Below are 19,601 nucleotides of genomic sequence, written 5' to 3' on the forward strand. Positions count from 1 at the left end.
TTCGTTTTATTTTTTGCGACCTTATTACGACTAACATATAACTGATATACAACTAAAATAAAACATATGATTTTTTTGCCACCTTTTTTAGAATCAATTGTAATTATATTTAGAATTAATTACGAAGTTGTTTTCGAACGGATAAAAATCGCGTATTCATTAAGGGTAATTTCGTCTTTTCAACAAAAAAGAAAGTGTTATGTTTTTTCTGGTGTATACGTGAAATAGGTGCGACCCAAGTGGGTGATTTGAGTAAAATTCCCGACGGAAACTCTAGCATTCTAATTACTTTTTTTTTTTGTAATGTTATTGCTACCCCTCCCCAACGGGTGGATTTCCTGTTTGGTTGCCGAGAAAACGAGTGACTTAACGTCTTCCGGTATCTTCCTTTCGTCGCATTCTGCAAATTGGAGAAAATGGTTTTTTTTTCTGGCATTCTAATTACGTTTTTTTTTTGTAATGTTATTGCTACCCCCTCCCCAACGGGTGGATTTCCTGTTTGGTTGCCGAGAAAACGAGTGACGAAACGTCTTCCGGTATCTTCCTTTCGTCGCATTCTGCAAATTGGAGAAAATGGTTTTTTTTTCCTGCTAATATCTTCTTTTTTGTGGTTTTGCATTTCTGTGTCTCTGATTCCGTGATTTTACTCCTCCGAGAGCGGTATTGCTCGAGGTGGGAATCCAAATCTATATTGGGTATGTATGATGATGTTATCACGATGCCTAGACTTTTTTATGTGTTTTCGACAATGGCGATAACTCTTGTCTGGTCGATGTTGCTATCTTGCAGCTCGCTGTTTCACATTAGGACAATGGTTAGAGTTGTTGTGTCTTTTAACGTCTTGATCTTTATATCTGTCCTGATGCCATTCGGATCTTACAGCCGACGAGATATGGCGGCTTCCATCTTTTGTCTGTTCCCTTTTGTCTGTATCTTCACCATACATTACCATTATTTCTATTCCACCCTTTTCGATAATACGCTGACGATTTCTCTGCCTGGCAAATGAAATTTGGTTTATGGTTTGATTCTGGGGGCAAGAAACATTGAGCAATGAGCATACACCACAATAATCAACATGGGGGTTGGAAATACACGACAGAACACACACACACACACGATAATTTCTTATTCTCGGTCTCGGATTCTCTTAGACATGCACACCATATGGTTCATATATGGACAAGGGTAAACATTAATAAGTAGATTTGATGATAGGGTAGTGCCTCATACTTGAGACTGACCACTGATAACCAATAACCATCCAGCAGCCGAGCGTTTGACTTAGAGCTCCAATACCAAATCTGCAGCAACAGTCAAAGATTGAGTATATACAACTGTGGTGTTAGATGGCATGGGTTTTATGATAGAGAATGTGGCTTCTTCTTTTTTTAACTTACAGTCTGCATCTGATTTGATCCAGAACTCCCTGTTCCCGTTTGAGTCACTTTTTAAAGTGAACTGAGTATTGAACTGGCTCTTGTAGCAGTTTCTTGTCCCCTTGTCATCAGGAATGGCACCCTGAGCAAGTGCCATAGTGTCACTTTTCGGGAAAGTCCAGCCTTCATCATTGCTTGCACCATCAGAAGAGATGCTCCTGTGCTTCTTTTTGTCTTTGGGGAGTTTCATGGGCATTTTACTTGCTGTTGAACTTTCAGGATGCACTTTTCTGTGAAATATGTGTAGGATCTACATGCCATGTACGGAAACATGAAAAACATGCCACATGCAACTAAAAGTATCAAAATACGGCTTTGAAGCAAACCGATATCCTTGTACATTCACTGCCGAAGCTTAGAGGCCAGAGATTTCTTGTCATGTTGATCAAAACTCATATAACTAGCCGTTGTCAGTATCTTGCTTTCATCAATAATTAGCTTCATATCTTACCTCAAATGTTATACTGTTACTGTCAAAGTTAATTATCTGTCACAGCCTTATGAAGAATGGAACTGAGGATATCGTTTTAGAGTTTATTAGGTGTACCTTGTTAAGTTTTGTTTCCGCCGAGGATGAATTTGCTTCTCGAGCATATGCTGCTGTGGAGCTTCTGGATACTTGTGGAACTTTTTTCTTCAGCATCTTTTTCATCATATTGACTGCTGATTTATGTGCATCCTTCTCTGTTCGTTTTTCATCTCTCTCACACCTTCCTCCACTGTACTCATCCGTTATTTTAGTCTTTTGAAACAGCTCTCTCAGAGATGTCCTATGTTCCTTCTTTGCTGTTGTTGTTTCCGACATTTCAATTGCTGATCCAAAGAGATATCCCTGGAGAGGACAGACATTACTTCCACTGCGGTTGGTCTCCGGAATCTCCAAAGTCTTCCCAGTTAGAGTGATGGTACTTCCTTGGCTGCTTCTGCCAGCACTGACATGACTGTTTCTCCCCGAAGAGGCATCACATATCTCTTCTTTGACTTCAGCTCCAAGAATCTTCTCCAAATTATCATTAAGGAGTTTCAGTTCTCTTTCTGTTACCTCTGTTTCCTTTCCAGTCTCATTCTCTAAGGAGATGGTGAATGTCGGTGTTGATGGGGTACTGACATTAGGGTCTGAGCCAAGGGTGCCAATTGCAAGAAAGCCATGGAAGATCTCAGAAACTACTGCTGACTCTTCATCTTCATGATCTTCTTCATCAACTTGTGTTGCTTCAATGCCGGCAAAGGATTTTCTGAAGTAATCTGGCGGGTTCTGTCCGTAGAATTTGGTTCCATAAATTGGTTTAGCGTAGCAGTATTGCTCAGGGTGTGGCGGCTGTCCAGGTACATGTGTGCCAGAATTTTCTGATAAAATAATGTCAAAAGCAGAGTGGGATGGTTCTAAATTTATCCCTGAGAATGTTTCCTATCAAGGTAATTTTCATGCGTATATTATATTAACTGTGGTTTTCACTAGGGTATTAAGTGTGTTGACATGCAATACATGATTTGAAAAGGAAGCCTCTGTACATATCTAGCAGCATGTGTTCAACACAAGTCTACGAGTAGCATGTACAACATGGTGCTATGCAGGCCTTCATGAACGTTATTTCCCCATTTTCAGATTTTCTACGTCATCCTAATCAATTCCAAATGTAACATTGGGGGTCCATATCTCTACTTTTACACTTTCATATGCAAAACCATGGCAGAGGAGCACTAACCAATGACAAAATCCTTGAGTGATTCATTGCTATTCTGTCTGAACTTCCGGTGCATCCAGCCCAGTAACTGCATCAGAGAGTTTTAGGAGTTAACAACAGCATGGAAGATCATTATTACTCAGTATAATGGATTTTGGTAATTACCTTCATGATATATCTCCTGCTTTGCTACTTTGGAACTTGCTCTGTTGAAACAAAAAGGTTTTTGAGTAAAGCGCCTCTGTGAGTAAACCGAGCTCTTTTTTTCAGGAATATAAGCAGCTCTTCCAAGTCTCTAGTAGCCAAAAGTAAGATGGCTTGAGAGAAACACAGAGATAATTACAAGATTGTGGTTATCAAGATCAACTCATGTGATTGCTTGCCAGTGGGTCCTCATTTCTTGATGTAAGAAGTGAACATTGCATAGGTGCATCCCCATGGTTTTGTCAAACGGGTTAGGAATTTCTATGATATGATCCTGCATTGTTTACAGCTTTTAATGATCATCCTTTTGATTCTTATGCATCGCGTCTATGAAAGGTATAGGTAACCAATGGTCTAAGATCAATTTGGGTACGGTCGCTCATGAGAGACGCCTAATCACCTCAATGTCTATGGCTTTGTTTCGACATTTCAATTGTCATGTACTGCTGTTTGCCACTAGTACACTGTACTCGTGGCCTATAGCAAGTTGGATATTTTGTTCGCTAAAAGTTTGTAGAAAGATCCTAAATAGCGTAGCATGAGATGCAAAACATTTTCCCGTTACCACCAACGGCTCAAATCGAATATAGATTTGTAAAAGAATTTATCACATGCATCGTCAATAAATTCTGAAAATTGTTGTCTGATTTTAGCTGCCCTCTGTGGTGAGTTTTTACTGAAATAGTCGATAGAATAGTCCAATTACCGTCTCTTCCTTGTTGAAGATGTTCATGTTCAGTTTACCATGGTGTGTTAATCATGCAGGTTATATACATAGTGTCCGGAAATGGAATGACTTGAATGCATCAAAGGTACTACCATTCCATAATAAGGATTGTTTGCTTACAATGTGATGGCACTCTCAGGAATAGTTGCAACTTGAATCTGATTTAATCTTGGCTAGACTTCTGTTTTTTTCTATGAAAACTAACTCGTTTGTTTTCTTACGGTTACCTTCTTTCCTTCTTCCTGAAAGCAAACCGATATCCTTGTACATTCACTGCCGAAGCTTAGAGGCCAGAGATTTCTTGTCATGTTGATCAAAACTCATATAACTAGCCGTTGTCAGTATCTTGCTTTCATCAATAATTAGCTTCATATCTTACCTCAAATGTTATACTGTTACTGTCAAAGTTAATTATCTGTCACAGCCTTATGAAGAATGGAACTGAGGATATCGTTTTAGAGTTTATTAGGTGTACCTTGTTAAGTTTTGTTTCCGCCGAGGATGAATTTGCTTCTCGAGCATATGCTGCTGTGGAGCTTCTGGATACTTGTGGAACTTTTTTCTTCAGCATCTTTTTCATCATATTGACTGCTGATTTATGTGCATCCTTCTCTGTTCGTTTTTCATCTCTCTCACACCTTCCTCCACTGTACTCATCCGTTATTTTAGTCTTTTGAAACAGCTCTCTCAGAGATGTCCTATGTTCCTTCTTTGCTGTTGTTGTTTCCGACATTTCAATTGCTGATCCAAAGAGATATCCCTGGAGAGGACAGACATTACTTCCACTGCGGTTGGTCTCCGGAATCTCCAAAGTCTTCCCAGTTAGAGTGATGGTACTTCCTTGGCTGCTTCTGCCAGCACTGACATGACTGTTTCTCCCCGAAGAGGCATCACATATCTCTTCTTTGACTTCAGCTCCAAGAATCTTCTCCAAATTATCATTAAGGAGTTTCAGTTCTCTTTCTGTTACCTCTGTTTCCTTTCCAGTCTCATTCTCTAAGGAGATGGTGAATGTCGGTGTTGATGGGGTACTGACATTAGGGTCTGAGCCAAGGGTGCCAATTGCAAGAAAGCCATGGAAGATCTCAGAAACTACTGCTGACTCTTCATCTTCATGATCTTCTTCATCAACTTGTGTTGCTTCAATGCCGGCAAAGGATTTTCTGAAGTAATCTGGCGGGTTCTGTCCGTAGAATTTGGTTCCATAAATTGGTTTAGCGTAGCAGTATTGCTCAGGGTGTGGCGGCTGTCCAGGTACATGTGTGCCAGAATTTTCTGATAAAATAATGTCAAAAGCAGAGTGGGATGGTTCTAAATTTATCCCTGAGAATGTTTCCTATCAAGGTAATTTTCATGCGTATATTATATTAACTGTGGTTTTCACTAGGGTATTAAGTGTGTTGACATGCAATACATGATTTGAAAAGGAAGCCTCTGTACATATCTAGCAGCATGTGTTCAACACAAGTCTACGAGTAGCATGTACAACATGGTGCTATGCAGGCCTTCATGAACGTTATTTCCCCATTTTCAGATTTTCTACGTCATCCTAATCAATTCCAAATGTAACATTGGGGGTCCATATCTCTACTTTTACACTTTCATATGCAAAACCATGGCAGAGGAGCACTAACCAATGACAAAATCCTTGAGTGATTCATTGCTATTCTGTCTGAACTTCCGGTGCATCCAGCCCAGTAACTGCATCAGAGAGTTTTAGGAGTTAACAACAGCATGGAAGATCATTATTACTCAGTATAATGGATTTTGGTAATTACCTTCATGATATATCTCCTGCTTTGCTACTTTGGAACTTGCTCTGTTGAAACAAAAAGGTTTTTGAGTAAAGCGCCTCTGTGAGTAAACCGAGCTCTTTTTTTCAGGAATATAAGCAGCTCTTCCAAGTCTCTAGTAGCCAAAAGTAAGATGGCTTGAGAGAAACACAGAGATAATTACAAGATTGTGGTTATCAAGATCAACTCATGTGATTGCTTGCCAGTGGGTCCTCATTTCTTGATGTAAGAAGTGAACATTGCATAGGTGCATCCCCATGGTTTTGTCAAACGGGTTAGGAATTTCTATGATATGATCCTGCATTGTTTACAGCTTTTAATGATCATCCTTTTGATTCTTATGCATCGCGTCTATGAAAGGTATAGGTAACCAATGGTCTAAGATCAATTTGGGTACGGTCGCTCATGAGAGACGCCTAATCACCTCAATGTCTATGGCTTTGTTTCGACATTTCAATTGTCATGTACTGCTGTTTGCCACTAGTACACTGTACTCGTGGCCTATAGCAAGTTGGATATTTTGTTCGCTAAAAGTTTGTAGAAAGATCCTAAATAGCGTAGCATGAGATGCAAAACATTTTCCCGTTACCACCAACGGCTCAAATCGAATATAGATTTGTAAAAGAATTTATCACATGCATCGTCAATAAATTCTGAAAATTGTTGTCTGATTTTAGCTGCCCTCTGTGGTGAGTTTTTACTGAAATAGTCGATAGAATAGTCCAATTACCGTCTCTTCCTTGTTGAAGATGTTCATGTTCAGTTTACCATGGTGTGTTAATCATGCAGGTTATATACATAGTGTCCGGAAATGGAATGACTTGAATGCATCAAAGGTACTACCATTCCATAATAAGGATTGTTTGCTTACAATGTGATGGCACTCTCAGGAATAGTTGCAACTTGAATCTGATTTAATCTTGGCTAGACTTCTGTTTTTTTCTATGAAAACTAACTCGTTTGTTTTCTTACGGTTACCTTCTTTCCTTCTTCCTGAAAGCAAACCGATATCCTTGTACATTCACTGCCGAAGCTTAGAGGCCAGAGATTTCTTGTCATGTTGATCAAAACTCATATAACTAGCCGTTGTCAGTATCTTGCTTTCATCAATAATTAGCTTCATATCTTACCTCAAATGTTATACTGTTACTGTCAAAGTTAATTATCTGTCACAGCCTTATGAAGAATGGAACTGAGGATATCGTTTTAGAGTTTATTAGGTGTACCTTGTTAAGTTTTGTTTCCGCCGAGGATGAATTTGCTTCTCGAGCATATGCTGCTGTGGAGCTTCTGGATACTTGTGGAACTTTTTTCTTCAGCATCTTTTTCATCATATTGACTGCTGATTTATGTGCATCCTTCTCTGTTCGTTTTTCATCTCTCTCACACCTTCCTCCACTGTACTCATCCGTTATTTTAGTCTTTTGAAACAGCTCTCTCAGAGATGTCCTATGTTCCTTCTTTGCTGTTGTTGTTTCCGACATTTCAATTGCTGATCCAAAGAGATATCCCTGGAGAGGACAGACATTACTTCCACTGCGGTTGGTCTCCGGAATCTCCAAAGTCTTCCCAGTTAGAGTGATGGTACTTCCTTGGCTGCTTCTGCCAGCACTGACATGACTGTTTCTCCCCGAAGAGGCATCACATATATTGAGCAATGAGCATACACCACAATAATCAACATGGGGGTTGGAAATACACGACAGAACACACACACACACGATAATTTCTTATTCTCGGTCTCGGATTCTCTTAGACATGCACACCATATGGTTCATATATGGACAAGGGTAAACATTAATAAGTAGATTTGATGATAGGGTAGTGCCTCATACTTGAGACTGACCACTGATAACCAATAACCATCCAGCAGCCGAGCGTTTGACTTAGAGCTCCAATACCAAATCTGCAGCAACAGTCAAAGATTGAGTATATACAACTGTGGTGTTAGATGGCATGGGTTTTATGATAGAGAATGTGGCTTCTTCTTTTTTTAACTTACAGTCTGCATCTGATTTGATCCAGAACTCCCTGTTCCCGTTTGAGTCACTTTTTAAAGTGAACTGAGTATTGAACTGGCTCTTGTAGCAGTTTCTTGTCCCCTTGTCATCAGGAATGGCACCCTGAGCAAGTGCCATAGTGTCACTTTTCGGGAAAGTCCAGCCTTCATCATTGCTTGCACCATCAGAAGAGATGCTCCTGTGCTTCTTTTTGTCTTTGGGGAGTTTCATGGGCATTTTACTTGCTGTTGAACTTTCAGGATGCACTTTTCTGTGAAATATGTGTAGGATCTACATGCCATGTACGGAAACATGAAAAACATGCCACATGCAACTAAAAGTATCAAAATACGGCTTTGAAGCAAACCGATATCCTTGTACATTCACTGCCGAAGCTTAGAGGCCAGAGATTTCTTGTCATGTTGATCAAAACTCATATAACTAGCCGTTGTCAGTATCTTGCTTTCATCAATAATTAGCTTCATATCTTACCTCAAATGTTATACTGTTACTGTCAAAGTTAATTATCTGTCACAGCCTTATGAAGAATGGAACTGAGGATATCGTTTTAGAGTTTATTAGGTGTACCTTGTTAAGTTTTGTTTCCGCCGAGGATGAATTTGCTTCTCGAGCATATGCTGCTGTGGAGCTTCTGGATACTTGTGGAACTTTTTTCTTCAGCATCTTTTTCATCATATTGACTGCTGATTTATGTGCATCCTTCTCTGTTCGTTTTTCATCTCTCTCACACCTTCCTCCACTGTACTCATCCGTTATTTTAGTCTTTTGAAACAGCTCTCTCAGAGATGTCCTATGTTCCTTCTTTGCTGTTGTTGTTTCCGACATTTCAATTGCTGATCCAAAGAGATATCCCTGGAGAGGACAGACATTACTTCCACTGCGGTTGGTCTCCGGAATCTCCAAAGTCTTCCCAGTTAGAGTGATGGTACTTCCTTGGCTGCTTCTGCCAGCACTGACATGACTGTTTCTCCCCGAAGAGGCATCACATATCTCTTCTTTGACTTCAGCTCCAAGAATCTTCTCCAAATTATCATTAAGGAGTTTCAGTTCTCTTTCTGTTACCTCTGTTTCCTTTCCAGTCTCATTCTCTAAGGAGATGGTGAATGTCGGTGTTGATGGGGTACTGACATTAGGGTCTGAGCCAAGGGTGCCAATTGCAAGAAAGCCATGGAAGATCTCAGAAACTACTGCTGACTCTTCATCTTCATGATCTTCTTCATCAACTTGTGTTGCTTCAATGCCGGCAAAGGATTTTCTGAAGTAATCTGGCGGGTTCTGTCCGTAGAATTTGGTTCCATAAATTGGTTTAGCGTAGCAGTATTGCTCAGGGTGTGGCGGCTGTCCAGGTACATGTGTGCCAGAATTTTCTGATAAAATAATGTCAAAAGCAGAGTGGGATGGTTCTAAATTTATCCCTGAGAATGTTTCCTATCAAGGTAATTTTCATGCGTATATTATATTAACTGTGGTTTTCACTAGGGTATTAAGTGTGTTGACATGCAATACATGATTTGAAAAGGAAGCCTCTGTACATATCTAGCAGCATGTGTTCAACACAAGTCTACGAGTAGCATGTACAACATGGTGCTATGCAGGCCTTCATGAACGTTATTTCCCCATTTTCAGATTTTCTACGTCATCCTAATCAATTCCAAATGTAACATTGGGGGTCCATATCTCTACTTTTACACTTTCATATGCAAAACCATGGCAGAGGAGCACTAACCAATGACAAAATCCTTGAGTGATTCATTGCTATTCTGTCTGAACTTCCGGTGCATCCAGCCCAGTAACTGCATCAGAGAGTTTTAGGAGTTAACAACAGCATGGAAGATCATTATTACTCAGTATAATGGATTTTGGTAATTACCTTCATGATATATCTCCTGCTTTGCTACTTTGGAACTTGCTCTGTTGAAACAAAAAGGTTTTTGAGTAAAGCGCCTCTGTGAGTAAACCGAGCTCTTTTTTTCAGGAATATAAGCAGCTCTTCCAAGTCTCTAGTAGCCAAAAGTAAGATGGCTTGAGAGAAACACAGAGATAATTACAAGATTGTGGTTATCAAGATCAACTCATGTGATTGCTTGCCAGTGGGTCCTCATTTCTTGATGTAAGAAGTGAACATTGCATAGGTGCATCCCCATGGTTTTGTCAAACGGGTTAGGAATTTCTATGATATGATCCTGCATTGTTTACAGCTTTTAATGATCATCCTTTTGATTCTTATGCATCGCGTCTATGAAAGGTATAGGTAACCAATGGTCTAAGATCAATTTGGGTACGGTCGCTCATGAGAGACGCCTAATCACCTCAATGTCTATGGCTTTGTTTCGACATTTCAATTGTCATGTACTGCTGTTTGCCACTAGTACACTGTACTCGTGGCCTATAGCAAGTTGGATATTTTGTTCGCTAAAAGTTTGTAGAAAGATCCTAAATAGCGTAGCATGAGATGCAAAACATTTTCCCGTTACCACCAACGGCTCAAATCGAATATAGATTTGTAAAAGAATTTATCACATGCATCGTCAATAAATTCTGAAAATTGTTGTCTGATTTTAGCTGCCCTCTGTGGTGAGTTTTTACTGAAATAGTCGATAGAATAGTCCAATTACCGTCTCTTCCTTGTTGAAGATGTTCATGTTCAGTTTACCATGGTGTGTTAATCATGCAGGTTATATACATAGTGTCCGGAAATGGAATGACTTGAATGCATCAAAGGTACTACCATTCCATAATAAGGATTGTTTGCTTACAATGTGATGGCACTCTCAGGAATAGTTGCAACTTGAATCTGATTTAATCTTGGCTAGACTTCTGTTTTTTTCTATGAAAACTAACTCGTTTGTTTTCTTACGGTTACCTTCTTTCCTTCTTCCTGAAAGCATTTCTGTATAATTAAGTATGTTCAATGATTCAATCTGGTAAGAGCTCCCATATAATCACCCTACAATTGGTTGCTGCAAATAATTAGCATGATGAAGTGGGCTCTCTTTATTTTGGCCATTCAACTTGCGTCTATGTCTAAATGAGTTCGCTGTTGTGAAACTGAAATTGAATTTTATCATGCAACCTCCAGAAACAGGGAAGGGTAATCATTGGTAATAATGTATCTCACCTCTATAAGTTTTCCAAGAAAATATAACCATGTATGGAGCACTAAAGAGTTGTGGCAACATAGTCACAATGGATATCTTGTAAATGATTCTACTCCTATTCTAACTTGAAGATTGAAGTGCATGATTTGCCTGAGCTTTCCGAAAGTATCTGCAGGGAGAATTATCTATTACGAAGATTTTTGTCCTGTAGCTTGCGTTTGCTTTCTCCATAGAGGAGAGTTGATGTCTGTCAGAACCATAGGAGGTGAATTGCTGTTCTTACAAGTCCTCCCATAGAACGATGAAGATAGAAAAGGTAACTTCAGCATCTATTACCCATGTAAGTTTTCATGGTAAAAGAACTTTGTGGAACTTTTATTGGACTAATTGAGAGGAGCTTGTCAGATAAATATATCTGCAAAAATAAGCTAGAGTGTGGTAAGCTTGGATGCCAATGACAAATGTTTCATTCTAGGCCTCTGGGTCAATTTCAGCTTTGATTACTCTTACTGATAGCTATGGATCGTTTTTCCTTTGGAAGTGCTGGTTTGGTAGTATGTCACTGCGGCCATAAAACTAACTGATTTCTATAGATTGCTGACAGAAGTTCTCATTCGATACGAACAAGTATCGAAATCATTTACTAATTACACTGTCCAGTGATGGGGACCCCAGGAGAATGTTTTTTTATTTCTGGAAGCAAACGTTACCAGAAAATATCAGTAAACTTCTGTCGTGGGTTTTAGTTACTGCAAGGTCCCTTTAGTTGATAAGTTTTGGGTCAATGAAATTTCCCATTTTTCTAGGTTTTTATACGTCGGTACTGTTACATAGGTTTTGTAAACCCATGTAACTCATGCATAGTGACCTGGATTAAACATTTTCCGTGTGCAGGAACAGATGGAATTCTGTGCCATGCTAGTTGAGTAGCCAACATGTAACTAGAGGTACAAATTGATGACTGTTTTACGAGGAACTTAAAAGGGCAATGTGAGGTCCATTCATTCATGTCACATGCACCCTATTCTTGTATGTCTTTCCAACACAACTTGCAAGCCGCCAACCAGGTAAATGGGTTTGGTCATACAACCTGTCTCCACGATTTTCACAATGTTTTATATCCGATTCCCGATTTTTTCTGGGCAAAGAACCGATTCCCGATTACTCCTCAGTATTAGTTAAAGGTTATACAATATGATGATCCTGTAGAAGGTTTTAGAGGTTGTAGTTCTCGATATCATATTGGTGGATTCATTTAACTTGATTAGGCGAAAATGCGTAGAATAGTCGTTGGGGTCAGACTTAGAGCTGGATTCAGTGGCTCAATACAACACCACTTTTTTCCATGATTGAGGTTAGTGATTCTATCTTGGTGTGTACAGTAGAGTATCTGATAATCAGACTAGTCCAAGTAAAGAGCCCAAGGCATGTCTAGTCGCTACTTTCTCCAATATGGGATATCTAGAGAGGTCTGGTCATAATCTAATATAGTGTTTTGACATGTCTTGATCTTTCTGCGGCAAAAGTACATCATAGGGTCCCTGGACCCTCTCATGCATGTGCTTCTTTCAGTTATTGGAACCTAACCATTGCCGGGACATAAAAAGATACCAATATGGATTCATGCCATGCTATGTCCGAACCAATCCTGCAGAAGCGTAGGCCTTCAACATGATGCATTAACACTACCCTTTTCGTATTAGATCCAAAATCACCTTTACACGATCATGAGCAGAACTTTTTCTTAATAAACTAGCTGGTATGTAATCATGATACTGTATATGAGGCCTACTACCGTCCGTGCTCTTAGAAGAACCGAGTTGATTTGGGTTTTGCAGGCACTGTGACTGTAAGAGAAAGTACCCATGTTTGATTCATAACTGAAATTTGGGTTTTGCTTCAAACCATGGGGTGTTACGTTGCAGAAATGTGATGATTGATTCATGACGTGGTTTCTAGAAGCAGGTAAATTGGATACTATTAGCTCAGTAATTAAGTTTTGATCTAAATATCTTTGCATGTATTATCTAAACTTCCTTAATCAACGCACATACTTTTGTCCCCCTATGTTTGTTTTATCCTACATGCAGATTCTGATGATCAAGATGGGGTTTTTCTTTTTGGGGTGGTCCCTTGCACAATGTCTGCAATGATGAACAAGACATGTTTGCTGTAACATCAACTCACACCACAAATCTTTGGGGGTACTAAATTTTCTTACCCTCTTTCCCATTTTTTGCATAATCTGTGGATAATATTTGGTGCGTAGTAGACTCTTTGGTGGTTGCCATATCTTATCAATGATTTTGCCCTCTGGACTGAAGCTTTTGGACATCTGTTTCACACTTCTTGAACTAGGGAATCACTACTTTCACATACTAAAACCAGTAGCAGCCACTTTCAGGAGACAGATCGTTTTCGGGTTATGCCCAAAACACAGACAATATCCAGAAAAAAAAAACGACCCTTTTGAACTGAGGAAACATTGGTCCTTGATCATTTGAAATTATTGGGTCCTTTTTTTTTCTTTCTTTTGAGCAATTCAATCTCAGGTTTGGTCATATTGAGAATCTCTGCAAGTCTATGTATCAAATCTCATTCAGTTTCCAGTTTCTGTTACTACCAGAAACATGTTTTTAAAAGAGCTTCTGTCCTCTGTTTTTCTTTGTGTGATACGTTTTAGGGTGGACACTTCAGTTCGGGAATTTAGTTCCATTCTGAACCGAAATGAATAATGTTTAGTTCTGATTTGGTATATTTTTTTTATAAAAACGAATAAATTGTTTCCAAACCAAATCGTATAGATATTGAACCGAATACGCCAAATACCGAACCAAAATCCGAATTATCCATCCACAATACTATTGCAAGAGATGGGTTTAATATAAATTTGTTTACTTTGAAAACTATTTGTTTCTAAAGTTTTTAGTATAAATTTGTTTACTTTGAAAACTATTTGTTTCTAAAATTATTGCAAAATTTTTGTATATATCCTTAATCTATGTCATTGGTCCCTTTCCTCGTTCGAGAATTTCCTCCCTTCTTCCAAATGTGGATCATCCAAGACACATTAGTGTTTGAACTGGAGTTTAAAACCAAACTTCTCCTCATAAGGATAGATGGGGCAATTTAGGTGATATTCAATGTAGATCCAACTTTCTATTCATCCGGGATCTGGACAGTACCAAGTTAAATATAATTCTAATAAGTAATAATAAAATGAAGTTATCTATCTCCAATTTGATTTGGGTTCACAATTGTCATCATATCAAAATAAAAATATAAAAACTTATGAACTAGTCCTTTTTTTTCTCTGTCCTAAGCATGTTTTACTCATTTGTCAGAGGTGGTGGTTAATAAACTTTAACATCATGAGGACAAAAATGGTTGAGTTGAAAGAGAGAGCCACCTCTCCCTCCCCATGAGAATCTCTCTTTACTTTACTTTATCCATCAAATCTAACCATCCTTCGAATTGAAATTATTTTTCAAAAAAGAAAAAAAATGCAATAACATATATAACATGATTTCTGCAATTTCTTGTCAGCCACGCTATTAACAGTGTCACATTCTTGTAGTATTCGTTATCTGGTTGGTTCATCGAAGGAAAGTAACACGAACATAACCTTTTCCTGAAATATCAATATTATAAAATCTATACAAATATGTAACATTATAATAACGAATCTAAGATTGGGTGTCTCAACAATAAGAAAATGAGCATAGTTCATTCTTATCTCATCCCGAATTGGAATCTTTACTTGGGATGAAGGGTAATCATATGGACTTCCCTAATTCTCTCTAAAAAGTTCCGTTAGAAGTTTCAGATTATAAAAAAAAACATAATAATAACATTATAATAACGATATCTTATAATAAAAAACATCAAAACATATTACTAAACAAACAAGTTCACAACTCCTTGATCAAACAACCACGATATGTGTATATAGATTTGTTGGTCCTCCATTTTCAAATCGTCTCTACCTAATCCATAAACGTTGCTCCCAGAATTTTCTGATAAAATAATGTCAAAAGCAGAGTGGGATGGTTCTAAATTTATCCCTGAGAATGTTTCCTATCAAGGTAATTTTCATGCGTATATTATATTAACTGTGGTTTTCACTAGGGTATTAAGTGTGTTGACATGCAATACATGATTTGAAAAGGAAGCCTCTGTACATATCTAGCAGCATGTGTTCAACACAAGTCTACGAGTAGCATGTACAACATGGTGCTATGCAGGCCTTCATGAACGTTATTTCCCCATTTTCAGATTTTCTACGTCATCCTAATCAATTCCAAATGTAACATTGGGGGTCCATATCTCTACTTTTACACTTTCATATGCAAAACCATGGCAGAGGAGCACTAACCAATGACAAAATCCTTGAGTGATTCATTGCTATTCTGTCTGAACTTCCGGTGCATCCAGCCCAGTAACTGCATCAGAGAGTTTTAGGAGTTAACAACAGCATGGAAGATCATTATTACTCAGTATAATGGATTTTGGTAATTACCTTCATGATATATCTCCTGCTTTGCTACTTTGGAACTTGCTCTGTTGAAACAAAAAGGTTTTTGAGTAAAGCGCCTCTGTGAGTAAACCGAGCTCTTTTTTTCAGGAATATAAGCAGCTCTTCCAAGTCTCTAGTAGCCAAAAGTAAGATGGCTTGAGAGAAACACAGAGATAATTACAAGATTGTGGTTATCAAGATCAACTCATGTGATTGCTTGCCAGTGGGTCCTCATTTCTTGATGTAAGAAGTGAACATTGCATAGGTGCATCCCCATGGTTTTGTCAAACGGGTTAGGAATTTCTATGATATGATCCTGCATTGTTTACAGCTTTTAATGATCATCCTTTTGATTCTTATGCATCGCGTCTATGAAAGGTATAGGTAACCAATGGTCTAAGATCAATTTGGGTACGGTCGCTCATGAGAGACGCCTAATCACCTCAATGTCTATGGCTTTGTTTCGACATTTCAATTGTCATGTACTGCTGTTTGCCACTAGTACACTGTACTCGTGGCCTATAGCAAGTTGGATATTTTGTTCGCTAAAAGTTTGTAGAAAGATCCTAAATAGCGTAGCATGAGATGCAAAACATTTTCCCGTTACCACCAACGGCTCAAATCGAATATAGATTTGTAAAAGAATTTATCACATGCATCGTCAATAAATTCTGAAAATTGTTGTCTGATTTTAGCTGCCCTCTGTGGTGAGTTTTTACTGAAATAGTCGATAGAATAGTCCTTTTATCTTTGAATATAATAATTATTTTTTTATTATTATTTTATTCAAAAGATTTTAATTGGTTTTCGAAAAAATTTAGTATTTTTCTTATTCGATTTAATGTTTCTTCTAAAAATGGAAGTCAATGTCAGTTATAATTATTTTTCGATGGACGTTTTCTGAAGTATTCAACTTTTATTTCTTTTATTTCTTTTATTGTAATTAATTTATTTAATTCTGTAATTATATTATTAATTTGTTTTTTTCTATTATTCGTTGCATATCTCTTACATTATTTTCTGTTTCGAAATATTATATTGGTTTGTTTAATAATTCAATATTTTTCTTATATATTTTTTACATTCTAATCGTTATTGTTTTCGATAATGTCTCTTTTAATTTCTCTTACTGCGTTAAATATTGAACTGATCATTTTTATTCTTCTATTTTCTTCATTAAGTTCATTTCGTTCGATTGTTCCATAAGTTCGTTCTTTAAATATACTTTCTATAGTTTCAACTAATAATTGTTCAAGATGATCTAGACATGGTAAACTTTCAAGATTTAATAGGGATAATTTTTTGATAAAGTCTTCGTTGAAATTCATTTTGTAAGATTGTTGATTTGTGATATTGTTTTTCGTAATTTAGAGTAATCTTCCTGGTTTTCTTCTGATTGTTCAGTGTTGAATAATAGAGATGGTGATTCTTGTATACTTAATCTTGGGTTAAGTCGTAACAACGATTTTCGTCCTGGTTCTATTGCTGTTAGTGGTCTTTTTAAATAGATTACTGGTTTAAATAAGTCATCTATTTCTATAATATCTTTGTTTCTAAAGTCTGTGATGACTATTGGTTAATGCGTAGTTAATCTGATAGGTTATAGAAAAAGGGTGATTTCCTTTTTCCATGAAATATGTTCTATCTAGTTTGTATTGGATAACTATTGAATTATCCAAATCTTTATCTTTTAATGATAATCTGAGTTGTATATTGATGTTAAATTTAATTTTCGCAGAAGAAAGATTTCCTTTTTCTTCGGCTATAATACTTTCTTTATAATTGGTTAATCTGTCATCTCTAATTTGAAAGATAATCGGGGAATCGATACCTTCTTTGAATGTTGATTTTATAATTATTTGAATAGTACTACAGTGTATGTAGGCTATTTGTTTTCTTTGTTTTTCGGGACAATTTCTGAGCCGTTCTAAGATTTGTTCTTTGTTAATAATTGGTAGAATGAGTTCTCATGTAGTTTGTTCAATTGGTACTGGTGTTTCTCCTACCATTATTCTGAACTTTATTATGTTTGTTCTCGATAATTGTTTCTTTATTTTTCCTAGTATAGTCTGTTCGAAGTTTTCGTCTTTTTGAAGATCAAAACTTATTTTTCGTATTTTGTTTATGTCTATAATTCCATCAAAGAAATATTCTTCATCTGATTGTATAAAATTATTGAATGCAGAAGTTGATGTCATACTTGATTCGCTTTTGTAGATAATCCCTGTCGGTTGGTGTTGGTGATGATCGTTTCCTTGTTGGTGATCCGGAGATCTGATCGGTTTTTTGATATTGTTCAGGGGTGGTGTTTAGTTCCAGAATTCTGGAGTAATCGGTTTGTGATTCAAAAGAATCTATTCAAGGCCTCCAAAAGATATAGATCTTCAAGCCAATCTCTTGAGAGAGATCTTTCAGAGAGTTCTGAAACAAATTTGTTTATTTCACTCTGCCTTCTCCAAATGGAGAGGTCACATATTTATACAGTTTTGGAACCCTTATCAGCTAAGAATGGAATCTCATGCTGGGGCCCGACTCTTACACTCGACACTACATAATTGCACAATATAGATTACAGAGATAAGGTTTCTGATCACCTTATCTTTTATTGGGTCCGACATATTACATCAACTAGTCACATGGTTTCTGTTTTTCGGGACAATTTCTGAGCCGTTCTAAGATTTGTTCTTTGTTAATAATTGGTAGAATGAGTTCTCCTGTAGTTTGTTCAATCGGTACTGGTGTTTCTCCTACCATTATTCCGAACTTTATTATGTTTGTTCTCGATAATTGTTTCTTTATTTTTCCTAGTATAGTCTGTTCGAAGTTTTCATCTTTTTGAAGATCAAAACTTATTTTTCGTATTTTGTTTATGTCTATAATTCCATCAAAGAAACATTCTTCATCTGATTGTATAAAATTATCGAATGCAGAAGTTGATGTCATACTTGATTCGCTTTTGTAGATAATCCCTGTCGGTTGGTGTTGGTGATGATCGTTTCCTTGTTGGTGATCCGGAGATCTGATCGGTTTTTTGATATTGTTCAGGGGTGGTGTTTAGTTCCAGAGTTCTGGAGTAATCGGTTTGTGATTCAAAAGAATTTATTCAAGGCCTCCAGAAGATATAGATCTTCAAGCCAATCTCTTGAGAGAGATCTTTCAGAGAGTTCTGAAACAAATTCGTTTATTTCACTCTGCCTTCTCCAAATGGAGAGGTCACATATTTATACAGCTTTGGAACCCTTATCAGCTAAGAATGGAATCTCATGCTGGGGCCCGACTCTTACACTCGACACTACATAATTGCACAATATAGATTACAGAGATAAGGTTTCTGATCACCTTATCTTTTATTGGGTCCGACATATTACATCAACTAGTCACATGGTTTCGAGACGCCCAGTAGGACTGATACTTCTCGAGGGTTACCTTTTTCAGGGCCTCTTTTTCCTGTGTGGTTGGTATTTGGGCTATTTTGGGTATTTTCATTGAGGGTAGTTGTGCCCTTGGTTCAACTGGTTGTTTTTGGGTCATGGTTTTGTATGATTCGTTCAAGGCTTTTTGGGCTTCTTCTTTGGTTTGGAAAGCCTGGTGTGAGACTTTCTTTTCGTTGGTATGTTGCGAAAATATCGCATAATCTACGTATATTCCTCTGAATGGTCCACTAAAGATAGCGTACCATTTGTTCGGTTTTTCTTCCACCTTGATGTCGGTAGGAAGTGTTACCTTATCTGATTCTTTTTCTTGTTCTGATTTTTGATCTTCTACCGGTGTTCCACCAGTTGCTTTTATGATAATGTTCAAAGATTTGATCAGCTCCTCCCTCTCCTCAAAGAGTTTTGAGAGATTTTCTTGAATCATTTTAATCTGATTGTCTTTCTGACTGATCTGATTCTGAATTGTCTTGATTATTCCTTCCATTCTCTTGTTAGAGTGTCTGCAAAACAATTATTTGCGGACTTAATATATTTAATATATGGTTCAAATTGATGTAATTCTAATTGCCATCGAATTAATCGTCCTTTTTGAAATTCTGGTTGAATTTTATATCTCCAGAATCCTGTTACGTATTGTGAATCAGTTCTTAATTCGAACCGTGTTTGTAATAAATCAATTTTTCA

The 19,601-nt window shown here is 37.5% G+C and overlaps 3 protein-coding genes and 5 long non-coding RNA genes across 18 annotated transcripts; 4 read left to right on the forward strand and 4 right to left on the reverse strand.

Moving 5' to 3' along the window:
• Positions 1 to 1,034: 1,034 nt before the first annotated feature.
• LOC104801635 (protein LAZY 1-like) lies at positions 1,035 to 3,387 on the reverse strand. The gene is made up of 5 exons (XM_010524951.1): positions 3,290 to 3,387; positions 3,146 to 3,212; positions 1,987 to 2,786; positions 1,401 to 1,689; positions 1,035 to 1,304 (listed from the first exon to the last, which is right to left on the reverse strand). The coding sequence occupies exons 1-5, from the start codon at positions 3,293 to 3,295 to the stop codon at positions 1,285 to 1,287; spliced, it is 1,182 nt and encodes a 393-aa protein (XP_010523253.1). The 5' UTR covers positions 3,296 to 3,387; the 3' UTR covers positions 1,035 to 1,284.
• LOC104801634 lies at positions 2,692 to 4,301 on the forward strand. Of its 2 annotated transcripts, XR_769911.2 has the most exons (4): positions 2,692 to 2,855; positions 3,046 to 3,281; positions 3,395 to 3,529; positions 4,094 to 4,301. It is a non-coding gene; the product is annotated as an uncharacterized LOC104801634 (long non-coding RNA). The 2 variants fall into 2 exon arrangements; XR_002023698.1 differs by having other exon boundaries at positions 2,692 to 3,281.
• Positions 4,302 to 4,454: 153 nt separating this feature from the next.
• On the reverse strand, positions 4,455 to 5,931 carry LOC104801637 (protein LAZY 1-like). Its single transcript, XM_010524952.2, has 3 exons — positions 5,834 to 5,931; positions 5,690 to 5,756; positions 4,455 to 5,330 (listed from the first exon to the last, which is right to left on the reverse strand). The coding sequence occupies exons 1-3, from the start codon at positions 5,837 to 5,839 to the stop codon at positions 4,474 to 4,476; spliced, it is 930 nt and encodes a 309-aa protein (XP_010523254.1). The 5' UTR covers positions 5,840 to 5,931; the 3' UTR covers positions 4,455 to 4,473.
• LOC104801636 lies at positions 5,307 to 6,841 on the forward strand. Of its 2 annotated transcripts, XR_769912.1 has the most exons (4): positions 5,307 to 5,399; positions 5,590 to 5,825; positions 5,939 to 6,073; positions 6,638 to 6,841. It is a non-coding gene; the product is annotated as an uncharacterized LOC104801636 (long non-coding RNA). The 2 variants fall into 2 exon arrangements; XR_002023697.1 differs by having other exon boundaries at positions 5,324 to 5,825.
• A 657-nt stretch (positions 6,842 to 7,498) lies between these two features.
• LOC104801639 (protein LAZY 1-like) lies at positions 7,499 to 9,837 on the reverse strand. The gene is made up of 5 exons (XM_010524954.1): positions 9,740 to 9,837; positions 9,596 to 9,662; positions 8,437 to 9,236; positions 7,851 to 8,139; positions 7,499 to 7,754 (listed from the first exon to the last, which is right to left on the reverse strand). Exons 1-5 carry the CDS (start codon positions 9,743 to 9,745, stop codon positions 7,735 to 7,737), a joined length of 1,182 nt encoding a protein of 393 aa, XP_010523256.1. The 5' UTR covers positions 9,746 to 9,837; the 3' UTR covers positions 7,499 to 7,734.
• LOC104801638 lies at positions 9,142 to 13,627 on the forward strand. 9 transcript variants are annotated; one of them, XR_769918.2, is made up of 7 exons: positions 9,142 to 9,731; positions 9,845 to 10,028; positions 10,544 to 10,590; positions 11,143 to 11,283; positions 11,862 to 12,932; positions 13,058 to 13,171; positions 13,326 to 13,627. It is a non-coding gene; the product is annotated as an uncharacterized LOC104801638 (long non-coding RNA). The 9 variants fall into 9 exon arrangements; XR_769919.2 differs by having other exon boundaries at positions 11,179 to 11,283; XR_769917.2 differs by having other exon boundaries at positions 9,845 to 9,979; positions 10,544 to 11,283; positions 11,862 to 12,321; positions 12,806 to 12,932.
• Positions 13,628 to 14,973: 1,346 nt separating this feature from the next.
• Positions 14,974 to 15,584, reverse strand: LOC104801640. Its single transcript, XR_769920.2, has 3 exons — positions 15,487 to 15,584; positions 15,343 to 15,409; positions 14,974 to 14,983 (listed from the first exon to the last, which is right to left on the reverse strand). It is a non-coding gene; the product is annotated as an uncharacterized LOC104801640 (long non-coding RNA).
• On the forward strand, positions 14,974 to 16,217 carry LOC104801641. Its single transcript, XR_769921.1, has 3 exons — positions 14,974 to 15,052; positions 15,243 to 15,478; positions 15,592 to 16,217. It is a non-coding gene; the product is annotated as an uncharacterized LOC104801641 (long non-coding RNA).
• The last annotated feature ends 3,384 nt before the right edge of the window (positions 16,218 to 19,601 follow it).

This window comes from Tarenaya hassleriana, unplaced genomic scaffold, assembly GCF_000463585.1.
Source record: "Tarenaya hassleriana unplaced genomic scaffold, ASM46358v1 Cleome716, whole genome shotgun sequence".
Taxonomy (NCBI): Eukaryota; Viridiplantae; Streptophyta; class Magnoliopsida; order Brassicales; family Cleomaceae; genus Tarenaya; species Tarenaya hassleriana.